General features: G+C 41.5%; 1 protein-coding gene across 4 annotated transcripts; it reads right to left on the reverse strand.

Moving 5' to 3' along the window:
- Nucleotides 1-47: 47 nt before the first annotated feature.
- Nucleotides 48-10919, reverse strand: wdtc1 (WD and tetratricopeptide repeats 1). Of its 4 annotated transcripts, none has more exons than XM_033641322.1 (16): nt 10851-10919; nt 10068-10207; nt 9798-9881; nt 9630-9676; nt 8257-8368; nt 7235-7422; nt 5862-6044; nt 5595-5689; nt 5330-5445; nt 5164-5239; nt 4953-5049; nt 4071-4241; nt 3742-3977; nt 3238-3406; nt 2767-2959; nt 48-1633 (listed from the first exon to the last, which is right to left on the reverse strand). In XM_033641322.1, the coding sequence occupies exons 2-16, from the start codon at nt 10131-10133 to the stop codon at nt 1436-1438; spliced, it is 2031 nt and encodes a 676-aa protein (XP_033497213.1). In that variant the 5' UTR covers nt 10134-10207; nt 10851-10919; the 3' UTR covers nt 48-1435. The 4 variants fall into 4 exon arrangements, with proteins under 4 accessions (XP_033497213.1, XP_033497212.1, XP_033497215.1 ...); XM_033641321.2 differs by having other exon boundaries at nt 10749-10886; XM_033641324.2 differs by lacking the exon at nt 10851-10919 and adding an exon at nt 10661-10801 and having other exon boundaries at nt 3238-3403.
- Between the last annotated feature and the right edge of the window lie 1876 nt (nt 10920-12795).

A 12795-nucleotide genomic window follows, 5' to 3' on the forward strand; every position in this document is an offset into this window, starting at 1 on the left:
TCATCATCATTGTTAGCATTTAAAGAACAAACGCCAGAGAGCACAGGCAAGGTGTTCAATAATTTTATTTGTTTCTTTGTTTGCAACAAAGGTTATTACAGGATTCCTCAAAGAAAAATGGAGTATCTCAAATTAATGAACAAAGTAAAACACATGGAAGCCTAGTGTTGCATGTTGTTGAGGACCCACAACTTAATACTTACCCTATTCAGGGGCAAAGAAGACCCAATGAACTGTTCTCTGAGCAAGAGAGATGGGATGGCTTTTTTGCCCACAAATATGGTCAGAGAAGCCTCATGCAAGCAGGACTGAACACCTGACTGCAGCAGAGGGCTAGTGCTAGAGCCACGCAGCTTAGTAGGCAGGAACCCTATCGCCAAATATTTAGTGCCCACTTGCCATATACCAAAAATTAGCATCTGCGTCCCACTTACACTCAACAGAAGTTTCACACTGACATTTCATGCCAAAAATTGCAATCGATGGGACTTAATTTATAACAAAAAAACTGTATTAGAAAGTTGTTGTTTTTTTACAAATGTTTCTCAGCTGATATCTTGTTGAGCTTGTCAACAATCTATTTGTAGTAAAACCTCTCAACTAAAAGGAGCACAGTATGCCAAAATTCATGTTTCAATGAAACAAAGAAAATAGACATTAATCCTTGGCCACTGAAATGTTAGATGACAACCTCTGGCAGAAGAAACCACTTGTTTTTTTCTGACAGTTATAAACTAAACAAAGCTTATGGATACATTTCATCGGAGCAACAATACGACTTTCACATATTGGAGAGTGACGATTAATTCTAGGCTTCCTGTGATCAAAACTCCAACTGAAAATATGACCAAGTCTAACTCACAATTAATGACTTGGGTGTGTAGCCTTTCTGAGATGAGTGGGCGCTAAGACTCTTAGCTCCAACTGCAGAGCGGACAGGAGATGCAACAAAGCACCGTATTCTGGTCTGTGATCCGATCCTCCATGGAGGACACTGTGTGGCCACACTGACCTGAAAATAGGTCGCCCGTGTGCAGGCTTCTTCTTCTACGTGTTGTGTGTCTCTCCAACATAAACCTGAGGAGGGATAAGTGCTGAACTCCTCCTTCTTCGTGAGAAACTGGGGGAGTGACGTGGAAGGTGCTCTGCTAAAAGGTGTCCCCCTGCCACTGCTGGGTGGAGGGAAAGGCTGAGGTGTTGTTGGTGCTTTGAAAGGGGGCGAGATGGGCGTCTTCTCCACCCTCCATGAATTCCTCTCCCCAAAGTGGTCTCCGCCGGTCCTCTCTTTGGACAGGGGAGGGCGATGCATAGTGCAGAGATGTGACATGACATTCACTCAATGTTTCTGTCAGACTGAGGGGGGAAATTAAGATTCAAACAGGAGCTGGGAGAGTGCTTTGCTTCCTACATCCATTCTCTAGAGTGAGCAGTTTGTTTAGCTTGGCCGACACTGCACTTGTCCCTCTGAGCTGTCTTCGTCATCTGAGCCATCTGGGCCGACACCACGCAGGCCTGTGATGCGGTAGCCCATGTTGAGCAGCATAACCTCCAACGGATCGGCATTCATACGCCGCTGGTTCGCCTGAGCAGCACTCTCCATGTCCTCCACCACTCGCCCGTTCTCAGTCTCTGTCTGTGTTATGAGAATGTAGAGGGGAGGAGAAAGGGTCATGGTGAGGAAGAGACACAGATCAGCTGCTCTGGTTAAAGTCCCCCTCCACTCAAAAATGTGTTTTTCTTATGTTTATGTCCCCTAAAATGTGGTCAGACCTTGACTATACTGTATTGTGTCTGTGTAAAGTTTGTCAGTAGAGGGGTGTTTTAATATTCCTTCACTAAAGGGGGCAGTGTCTGTGCATTCCCCTAAAATCTAACATTTAATGTACCACAGGCAAGCTAGATTAGGTACGTCACTAATACGTAAGCCAATCGCTGTCTAATACAGGAAACACATATCGCAGGGGTAACCAGACTTCCACACACTGGCAAAGAACCTGAAACCTCCAGCGCAGAGTGGACTTGTCAGAACAGAGAGCAGAGTTTAATTAGCATAGCGACAGTTTTGACAGCATGATGAGTGAGCAATTTTTGGGTGTAAACTGGACCCTGAAGCCCCCTTTCACTGCCACCAAAAACCCCATTGTAGCAGATGTTATTCCATGTTTCACAACCACAAACGCTGTGGCAGTTGCTGCCAGTTAGCCTACAAGCTAACAAATAAGCATTCTGATCTGTCTGCTAGTTGCTGATTTTGTTGTACAAAAGACTCCTTATCTTAGTCTGGGTCTGACTGAGGCTCAAACATGTTTGGCTGAATCTCTCCGGTGTTTCCTTTAACGCTAACACTAGCCATCTTGATGCACACAGCTCTTTCAGCAATCAACCTAGCGCTAATAACACCCTGTCAGCGCTGGAGAAAGTGGTACATGTGCTTCTAGCCCATTTTCAGAGTTTTTTAAACTATATGATAGTATTAGTATGAGTATATGTACATGCTTTAAAATGTGTCTGGAGGGGGACTTACAGGCGTTTAAATAGTTTTGTATCTTGCTTTTTTTGTACAGTAAATGAACTAAAACAACATTTTAAATGACAGTTGCTTGGTTAAAATAAAACAAATATATCACTGTCTCAATATGACAAATCAGTACAATTGTAAAATGATTTTGGAATGATGTAATGAAACCATGGCACACACCGTGCCCCAGATTTTGTCAAAATCCAGCAACATGCATATATAAATACCCTTCAGTTTGAGTGCTTTACCTCTGGTCTAGGGTTCCATAATCGAACCACGGGGTCAATACCACTAGTAGCCAGGAAGCAGTAGCTGGGGTGGGGCTGCAGGCAGTTGACTATGGACTCATCCCCCTGCAGGATCCTCACCAGATTAGTTGTCTCCTTTTCCCAGATAAAGAAGGAGCCGTCGTCTGAGCCGCTGACGATGTACTGGCCTTTGCTGTAAGGAGGAGAAAATGAAGCCATGCTCTTAGGACATGTCATATTTACTAGTAATTACAAAATTGTGCAACCGTTTCACAGTGAGCCTCGTGTGCAGAACAAATTATAATCTAGATAGAGTACCTTATCCCATATTCATGAGTAAAAGCTTCTTTTGACTATAGGTTTTTACGCTACTAATTCTCCAGTATAGATTTACTAGTCTCTGTCTTGGGCTACACAGCTCGTGGCTGCCCCCTAGTGTGTTCTCAGCAGACTGGAGGAAGATCTACTGACCTTCCGAAGAAGTTGGCCTCTTTGATATCTGTGGTGGTGTTACAGTGACCACAGTATCTGTGCTTGTAGTCAAAGCTTCGCTCTCTCAGCACCAACTCGTCTTCAGGGATGGACTCCTTCCGACTGAACGAGTGGAATCGAATGGAGCTGTTGGACTTCTTATCTTCTGCTGGTGAAGGAATAAAAACAACATTCTTATTAACACAGACTCTTTCAGACACATTCACAAATAAACAAAGGCTGTCTGTCACGCTTGAAGAGGAAGACTAACACACAAATACAACACAGCTCTGTATTTAAGGTACCAGTGTCTGAGCCAGAAAAATATTTGTTTTGGCTTGCATGAAATTTTCCATTCCACTCTCCCAGCTGCATATCTAGCCTCTGTAAGTGAAGGAAGTCTGCAGTGGCAATGTGGCTCATGTCTTCATTTAAAGATCAAAGACTAGTTTAACAAAGGTGAGCTACTGCAAATCAGCCAAGTAATAGTTCACTCTTCTCTACCTGATTCTGTCTTGGTGAAGAGAGCAGCCTTGATATCTTTATCCAGGGAGTCACAGGCACTGCTGTGTGCCTGCTCTGGAAACTTTCCTTTGAAATCATCCAGACACTCCAAAGCTTCAGACACATACTTCAGCTCAAACAGACACCGTGCCAGCCTGAAATGAGCCTTCAGATGACCGGGGTTTAGAGACAGAGCCTTCAAACAGTCCCTGAGGGCATCGTAATGGTCTCCGTCCCTGTGAACCACAGATGCAAACAAACACTTGATAGCTGTTTTTAAAGCCTTCAGGAAGATGATCATCTCTGCGCAGTGCTACAATGAGGCCTACCACTTGCGCTTCATGTATGCTGCTGCCCGGTTCCCATACAACATGGCATTGCAGTTGGCCTGATGGATGCCTAAACTGTACAGCTGGATGGCCTGTGTCCACTGCTGCCTGGCAAATGCATCATTAGCTTGTTGCTTTATCTTCTCCAGGTGAGCAGGGATCTCAGTAGAACTGAAACAAAGAGAGCATAAGAAGCATAACTCAAGTGTGTGCATGCTCGAACCTTTAGAAGGACAGTCTGTATTAAAACCAATCAGTGATATCCCTCTTCCACCAACATGGAACAGGTTCTGTTTTGCTTTGCACACCTTATTTTTAACTGTTTGGGGCATTCTGGACAAAAAAAATGCTTTGGAGTCCATAGAGTTGGTTTGCAGCTGAAACCATCAATTAGCAGCTTCTCCTTGACCTCAAGTGAGATCTGTGACAACATCAGTGGCCATGTCGTATTCTACAGTTGACGCAACGTCAGACTGAAGATGGTAACTGAGTGTAACGAGTTGACAGTTCTGTTTGATAACAGGCAACAACTATGGAGAAGTCAAGTAAGAAATTATTGAAAAACAGAGAAAGCAGTGATCTCATTAATAGTTGGTCCATGTTTGATTTTTAGATCTAAATAAATATCTGTAATAACAGACCAAAAGCTTGCAGGTAATGAATGTGATCCGCCATCTGGCTACTATTGTTCACTTCTGTTGGGCATTGTGTAATGCCCTTTGTTAATGACACATCCTTAAGTACAATGGTTCTGTTCAAATATGGTGAAAAAGCGTGCTGGTTCAATAGATATCACGAGGCTCAGTGAATCCTGAATGGAAGTGGTTCAACATCCAGAGCTAATTTGGTGGAAAAGGGGCGTCACAGGGTGAAAAGACAAACCTAGAGTGCATCTTGTTTCCGGCAAAACGAATATGGCTGGCTGGCAAATGAAGTCCATTGGAGACGCCATTGGTCGTCTTTCCATTCTGGACATCTCCTGGAAAGACAAAATTTCAGAAATCACTAATACATCTAAAAAGGTACAGTACTTTTTGTACCTCTTTTAGACACCATTCAAGATCTTTTGTTAATACATATGGCACAGACCTACCTGTTGATGATTGGCACTTTTTGGGAAGCAAGAAAGTGTATGGCCTCTGTTTAAATGTCAAGTCAAACAGATACACCTAGAAGAACCATAAAAGCAAACAAGGCAAATGATCAAACACAGAAAAACAGAATTCCTAACTATTCTAGGTTGTTGTAAGAATCATTACCTGTTCCCCACCCATGTTAACTAGTAGCTCAGTGCCATCAGGACTGAAGGTGACGTAGGTGGCCACCAGGACCCTCAGGCGATTATTGTAGTCTGGTAGTTTCACTGGCAGGTGCCCTGGAGCATTCAAACAGAAGGTAATGTTATCCAACCTCATCCTATACTCACTTTCAACCTGCACATTTCCTCATGTCATTACCATATAATTAGAACACAAATGAGCCCATTAAATAATTTGATACCAGACAATTCAACCATATATGCACCTGCAACATAATACTGCCCAGCTCCGTCTGGGATGGGCTTCTGCCTTTCACAGAATGAGTGCACAGACGCTGACGTGCTCTGACTCATAGATTTCCTGAGAAACATAAAAAAAAAAAGAAAGAAAGAAAGAAAGAAAGAAAGAAAGGAATAAAAAGCTTGGTTAACACCCAGTTGTGCATGTGTCTGTCAAAACCTACATTGGGGAGTGCACCATATTTGAGTGGTTGCTGAATAATCATTACCAGTGAATGACATAAGAAACTCACCTGTAGTTGTTAATCATCCTGATGTCATAAAGGCGAACAAACGGCCCGTTGGCTCCCACTGCCAGGTAGTTGTTGTCCCGTGGGTTGACAGCTAAACACTTGGCTTCAACCAGCTGACCACAGAACTCTGTCAGGTCAATCAGCACCTCCGAGCGCTTACTGCTCTCCCTCAAGTCATATTGTCTACAGTGAGCAAGGAGAAAGTAAACACATTACCTGTAGAAAAATTACGTCGTGGCATGTCTTTTGACTTTGACAAAGTGAAACAGACTACTTTTCAACTTTCCATACTAGCATTCTCAAGTGGTATTACTGTTAGCAGCACTGTCGCAAAGACAGCTAAATCACTTTCCTTGTTCCTAAGAGCCTCGCGACAGGGCTCTATTTCTTTTTGCGGGTACTTTCTGCAGTTACTTCGGTTGTATTTTGTCTGTCCCCCATTTCTGCTACTGGGGCTAGAAACTGCAAAGACCTTACACTGATGCTCTTTGGTAACATGGTTAGCTGCAGATAGCTACTAGGGAAAACAAAAGTGCTATCCTCTTCATCTTTTTGTTGTGCAATGATTGATGCGCTTCTTTTGTGCTGTAAATGAAGCCGTAATTTTCCAAGGAGGTCACACCAAGCGACAGACAGAACAGCATAGTGAAGGCAAGGCTTACACCTTTCTCCCACCAAAATTAGCACCTATATGCGTGGTTTTTTTTAGACGTGGGAAAACCTGCTAAAAATAGGCTACAAACTCTTTTCCCATTACCAGTGGACAAAAATGCCTTTCTAGTTTTTTCTAGTGTGTCACGTTTGACGTTGCAAAGGCGCCAGAAACAGGGTTAGTAAACAGTAGAAGGCAGCATGGATGCCAGGGAAAATGTTGAAATGGTTACTTATTTCTTGTATCTATTACTTCTTTAGTCTCTCTCAAACTCAGTGGCAACTAATTTGGGAAGATGTTCAAGCGCTACTTGGACAGAGACAGACAGAATTTGTGGCTGACAAAGAGTTATATAAGTTACTGATGGTTGAGCAACAAAAGATGCAAAAGTAAGCGTGTCCTCCCCGGTGTCATATTTCCATTCCTGACGATTGGAGCTGGAGCCGAGAAATACCCATGACTACTGTGTAATTGTTTGTCTCAAGAATAAAGGCCAACTGTAACCTTACCCACTAAAGACAAAAGCCAGATGTGAGTTGGTGTTTGTGGGATTTTTGTCAGTGGGAATCAGACTTTATAGGGAACAAATCTAAAAGCCGATGGGGTCTTTTTTTTAACTTTTTTTGCAGCCTTTACATTGTGCAATTGACATTTACTTAATAATGATAAATTAGAGAAAAAAAATTCCACTCTAAACAATACAAGGTGATTTAATTCTAACCTGATGATGCCATCCTCCGCAGCACTCCAGAAGGTGTTGGGCCACATGGGTGCCGTGGCGATGCGTTTGACTCTGTTGGTATGATCAGAAAACATATGGATGGTTTCCTTCACCGTCAGGTCGTGCACGTGGACTTTCGTGTCGGCTGCGCCCGTTACCAGAATTCTGTCCCCGGAGTGAGGGAGGAACTGTGTGGGCATACAAAAACACCAGAGTGAACTGAAGTACAGACACAGTGTTTCACAACAGCTCCTCTTCCAAGCACATAGTGATCCCATTCTTGCCAGTAAACCACAGATTAAGGCATTACTAAGTACTTAAACAACCAATCCATTGATACTCCCATTTCTATGCTATGGATCATAGTATGATTAATGGCTTTAAAGAGGAACTACGCCAATTTTTAAATTCATACATGTTATTCCTATGGTCTAAAACAGCCCAAAAATATTATAAAACAGGAACAACGCTCCCAAATCCAAAAACTAGAGTGCTGAAACACAAATTTGGTCATTAATGGTGGCAGATGATACAGATGACATTGAGGGAACCCAGGGGAATGTTCTGAGTATATTGGTACATTTTCTGTTTCAGAGCTGAGAACACTACAACAGAATAAAGCTCATTTTGGTATAATACTGGTGTGCCCCTGTGGTGATTTTTGTGTGGAAACAGCAATAAAACAGTGCCTTGAACAGCTTCACCATGGTCAAACATGTACAGAGATGGTTTTCAATTAAACAACGACCCACTCATAAAATGGCCAACAGCACCACCTAATGTACAGGAAGTAAACTTGTATCACAGAGAGCAGTTGTTACTGACTTGAGAAAGAGTGAGGTGAGGCAGAGCAAAGTGTCTTAACAGCAAAGCCTTTTTGCAAAACACATCAAGAATTTTACACTTAAATCACATTATGACAAGATTATCACCATGTCTATAAATGCAGCCAGTGTAATTGATTTAGGCCCACTTTCCCTGCTGCCACTGAATGCACCCATCCTGCAACCAGTCCCCCTTACCTTCACGGAGAATATATTTGCTGCATGACCAGTGTGCATAGTTGTAAGCTTCTTGTGTCTGAATGGATCCCAGATGATAGCATGCTGATCATCTGAGCCCGAGGCCAGTAAACTGAAAACAAAAAAAATCACCAAGACAAGTCAAGCAACTTTTGCATAGGCTCTTTGAAATCATATATTGTGAAAAAATGTTAAGGTGCCCAAAGGTATCAGATGTGAAGCAAATATTTAACTGCTTATAGAGCAATTTTTGGATCCAACAACAGAGTAGTGAGACGTGGTGGGCCTGCGTATCATTTTTGGCAATAAGCAGTGCAGCAGCAACATTTAGAAATGAAACATGAGAGCAACAGCATATAAGGACATACTTGGACATATAACCCATCCATAATAGGCCTTCACAGTGCATCCAGTGTGCACAATGTACCCAAGAAAAAGACTGCAGTAACATGGTGATGTAAGGCAGCCAGGGATCCCAGGTCAGAGACTATAATTGTACATAATGCCAGCAAAACGACTTTTCAAATGATTTCACAGAATTCCAGTGTTGGAATAAAATCATGAGGGTTTTACTTCAGTTGGTGCACGCTGCTGTGATAGCGATCGTGTGGTGTAAGGTGTATGTAAAACTCAATCCGAGCTGTCTTAAGTCTTTTTCACGTTTTGACGTTCCAACAAAATCAAACATTTCTAATATTATCTTAAGTTTTTAGTCTTGGCTCATTTAAATAGTGAAGATCAATGACGCACTCTCTCCAGCACCAAACAAGAAGCAGCATACTGGGTAGAAAAAGTAAACATGGAGGGGCATCCGGGGAGGCGCAAGAACGTGAACAAGTCTCGGTTCTTTTGGACTATGTAAAAGGAGGAGAGACTTGAGGAGTGAACAAGAGTCTGTGTTTAATGCAGTGTGTATCTGATCCACCAACCAGCACTTATTTTAGTTACATATTCAAAAAGGGTTCGCGTTTCATTCCTGTGCTCTCCTCCCACTAAAATCGTGCAGCTAACCAACAGAGGCTGGTGTCGAATCGAGGTGACAAAATCCAAACTGTAAAGTTTGTGCACAATTACAGTTTATATTTATGGGTTATATTGATTCTGAATTGACAATAATACTGTTGACAAATGACGCCTTTTATCTTTTGTTTCTAGAAATATGTGTTTTTTTTCAGACATACAGAAATAATCTCAAAAGGAATTTAGCAAAAAGTGACCCTGCAAGACCCCCAGTCTTTGCAAAATCTCATAGTCTGTGACTAAAATGTCAAATTATCTTAAGATGTGAGAGGGTGTCAGGCTTTCGTCTTTAAAAAGTATTCTCAAAATGTGCTAGTGTATAGTAGGCATAACGTGAAATATATAAGACTTACTCTCCTCGTTCATTCCACTCCAAACAATTCACACAGCCAGTATGGCCCTGTGGAAACAGACAGTCAAATGTAAAAAGATATGATGATATACAGACACATTTTTTCTCTCTCCCTCTCTTTTCATAGCTCTCTATGTGCACACACACACACTTGCTTGCTGTCACTAACCTGAAGCTCAGCCTCCAGTCCAAGTCTCTTGATGAAAGGGTCAGTCACATGATAAAACCTTTGAAAGCCTGCTGCTCTCTTGTCCTAAAACAAAAATCAAAGTTTCCATCAGACTCCTGTACACAAGACAGGATCAGTATAAAATGTAAACAACACTTTATAGTCAGACAGAGAGTATTTTGGGGTCAGCCCCGTCAAGATCATTTCTGTATTTGAGGAACAAATTGTCAGGGTTGAGCTCACAGGATGCTCTGCCATTTGTTTACTCACTCTGATCTGCCTGTGCAGGATGTCTCTGGTGATGTTGACAGTAGTCATGGCCTCACCACAAAACATAAATTAGAGTTTGGGCTGGAAGATCCAGGGGTCAAAGCTCAGATGACATTTACACTGTTTTCCTTGAGAATAAGCTGCGAAGACGTTGAAAACATTCAGATTATGTAGATAACACAGGACGGACATTTATCACAAGGCAGGGATTTAACGTTGATTTAATGTCAGTTGTAGAGCAAAAGTAAGGACAGATATTTGAGTTGTCCGCTCCTTATTGGTTATTTAAAAACAGCTGAAACGTAAGCACGTCATTTAACGTTAGCTGCTCTGCAGACTTTGCTCACTCCAGTGCCAAACACAGTGGCTTTGCTCCCGTCAACGAACACCAACAAGCACCAATTAGCTAACTAGCAAAAGTTAGCTGTGCAGACCTGTCAATATCACCATCGGCACATTGTTTCACTAAATACCGTCAATTGTTTAACCGTTCAGGCGCTGTTAGCCTTCAACAATCGTTAGCCACCTATGCATCGGGCCTTTAAGAGACCTGTCGTTTACCAAGTAGCTGCCGTTAGCGTATTTTGCGTTACCTTGCTAGCTAAACAAAACGTCCACTGCGTGTAACGGTAACATTTGCAACGCTTTGATTGTAATCCACGACTGCTGGAGAAATCTCACCGCTTTCCTTGACCTAAAAAGGCTCCTGTCAAGAAATGTCCATTTATTAAACGTGATAAATCACACTCTATGTGAGTTTGTTGACAGGGTTCTCGCTAATACCTTCTCTGACTTGAACACAACCCTCCTCCCACTGAGCATATCACGCAACTTTGTTCTGATAGCGACAACACACCAATCATTTCCGGTGCGTTTGCATTTCAGAATAAAAGCTTTCACCCTACACGTAAAGGCTTATAGTACTCAACAATGTAATTCTATTAAATAAAAAACAAAACAAACTAAATTAAGTTGCAATAATGATAATGATAATATTAATATTAATATTAGCGGTATTATTATTTTAATTAATATTATTATACTGTGAATACAGTGTTAAATGTCATAATAAATAATCATTTTATCATCTATATCAAAACCTGCTGATTAGCAGATGTTTTTACTAACATGTCATTTTACAGCATATCCAAGCAGTATGAGGAAAGTAACGTAAATCAGGGAATAAGTGAGACAGTCAGCACTAGTCAAAGAGAATGAGAGAAGAAATACTTTAATAGCACATTTGCACATCATGAAACACATTTAAAAACAATTCATGTTGACCAAAGGGCTGTACAAGGACTCATATGCTAAAAACAAATGCATGAGAGGCAACATAACTGTCCGGAACACAGCTCACACATTTAGAGACACAACACACACACACACACACACACACATCAGGGAAGGCCACATCAGGGGGACTCAAATGCTAATGAATAAAAGTAGGTTTTGAGTCTGGACTTAAGAGAGTCAGTGGTGGGGGCAGGTCTGATTGGACGGGTGACCATACAATGGCAGTGTTATGTAATGATGAATTGAATAGGATGGGTCAGATTAAAACACAAGAGCAGTTTATTATATCTGAGCATTATATCTAGCCGCTGCACTGATGGAGCATTGTAAATGGTTTGGCAGATGAAAAGGTGTATCTTAAGAACAGGCAGAATTCATCCAGTGAGACTGCCAGGTGCATCTACTGACAACCATGGATGCAAAGAGCATTATGCAGGTGTCTTTAGGGTCTCTTTGCTTGACAGTAAAAGTAGTAGAAGCTGGACTTGCCACTTAAAACATGGAGGGTGATGAAGGCAAAGGTGGAGGATTAGGCATATGTTCATATTCTCCTTTGCTTTGCTTTGGTAATTATGTTTTTGATGTATTTTTTTGCATGTGAGAGAAGTCCACACGGCAGTTTTGAACAAAAAAACATAAAAGTGTGTGTATATCTCCTTTTGTGAATAGATTCTTTTAATCTATTATAATGTCTTACCTAGTAGACTATGCTTGAAAACAACAACTAGTGTTGCAACAGATAAGAATTGCCACCTCATAAGAGACACTTATGACTGGATGTATGACATATTTCTATTTTAGCAGGAGACTCTGGTGATTAAACATCTTACAACACTGCAGGTCACCAGGTGAACGCTGAACACAAAAGAGATGCATCTAATTCTTCATACAGCCTGTTTCAGTTCTTTTCAGCGGTGTTATTTTCACTGAAGGCCAAGGCAGAAACACATGTTCTTGGGTGTGCCTTCATCGATGAGGCAAACATCTTGGACTTCCCATGATATTTCACAACTTGTGTGTCCTGCATTAGTGGAGATGTAGTCGTAGAACTCCAGCAACTCCTGTTGGTGATGACAGAAAAAAGAATGTGATCTTACACACATCATTATAATGATATGCTTTACTCTAGGTGTTTTTATTATACATCAGACAGCACGTTTTTGCAAGCATATGCAATTTTATTTTTAATTGTTGTGCATAGTTTATTAATATTGGACCAAGAAAGGACATATGCTGCAAGTAGTTGCATTTCATCCACTGCAAAACATCCTGGCTGGCAGCCTATGTGTCACTGTATGGTAGAGGTTAGGTGTTTCAAATGTTATCAGAGATGTCCCAACTTCCTGCAACAAACTGGTGTCAGCATTTATGGTATTTTCACTTCTTTGTCATCCAAAGCTGTTCTCTTTTATTTAAACTTTATCCAGAGTAA

Source organism: Epinephelus lanceolatus, chromosome 10 (genome assembly GCF_041903045.1).
Source record: "Epinephelus lanceolatus isolate andai-2023 chromosome 10, ASM4190304v1, whole genome shotgun sequence".
Lineage (NCBI taxonomy): Eukaryota > Metazoa > Chordata > Actinopteri > Perciformes > Serranidae > Epinephelus > Epinephelus lanceolatus.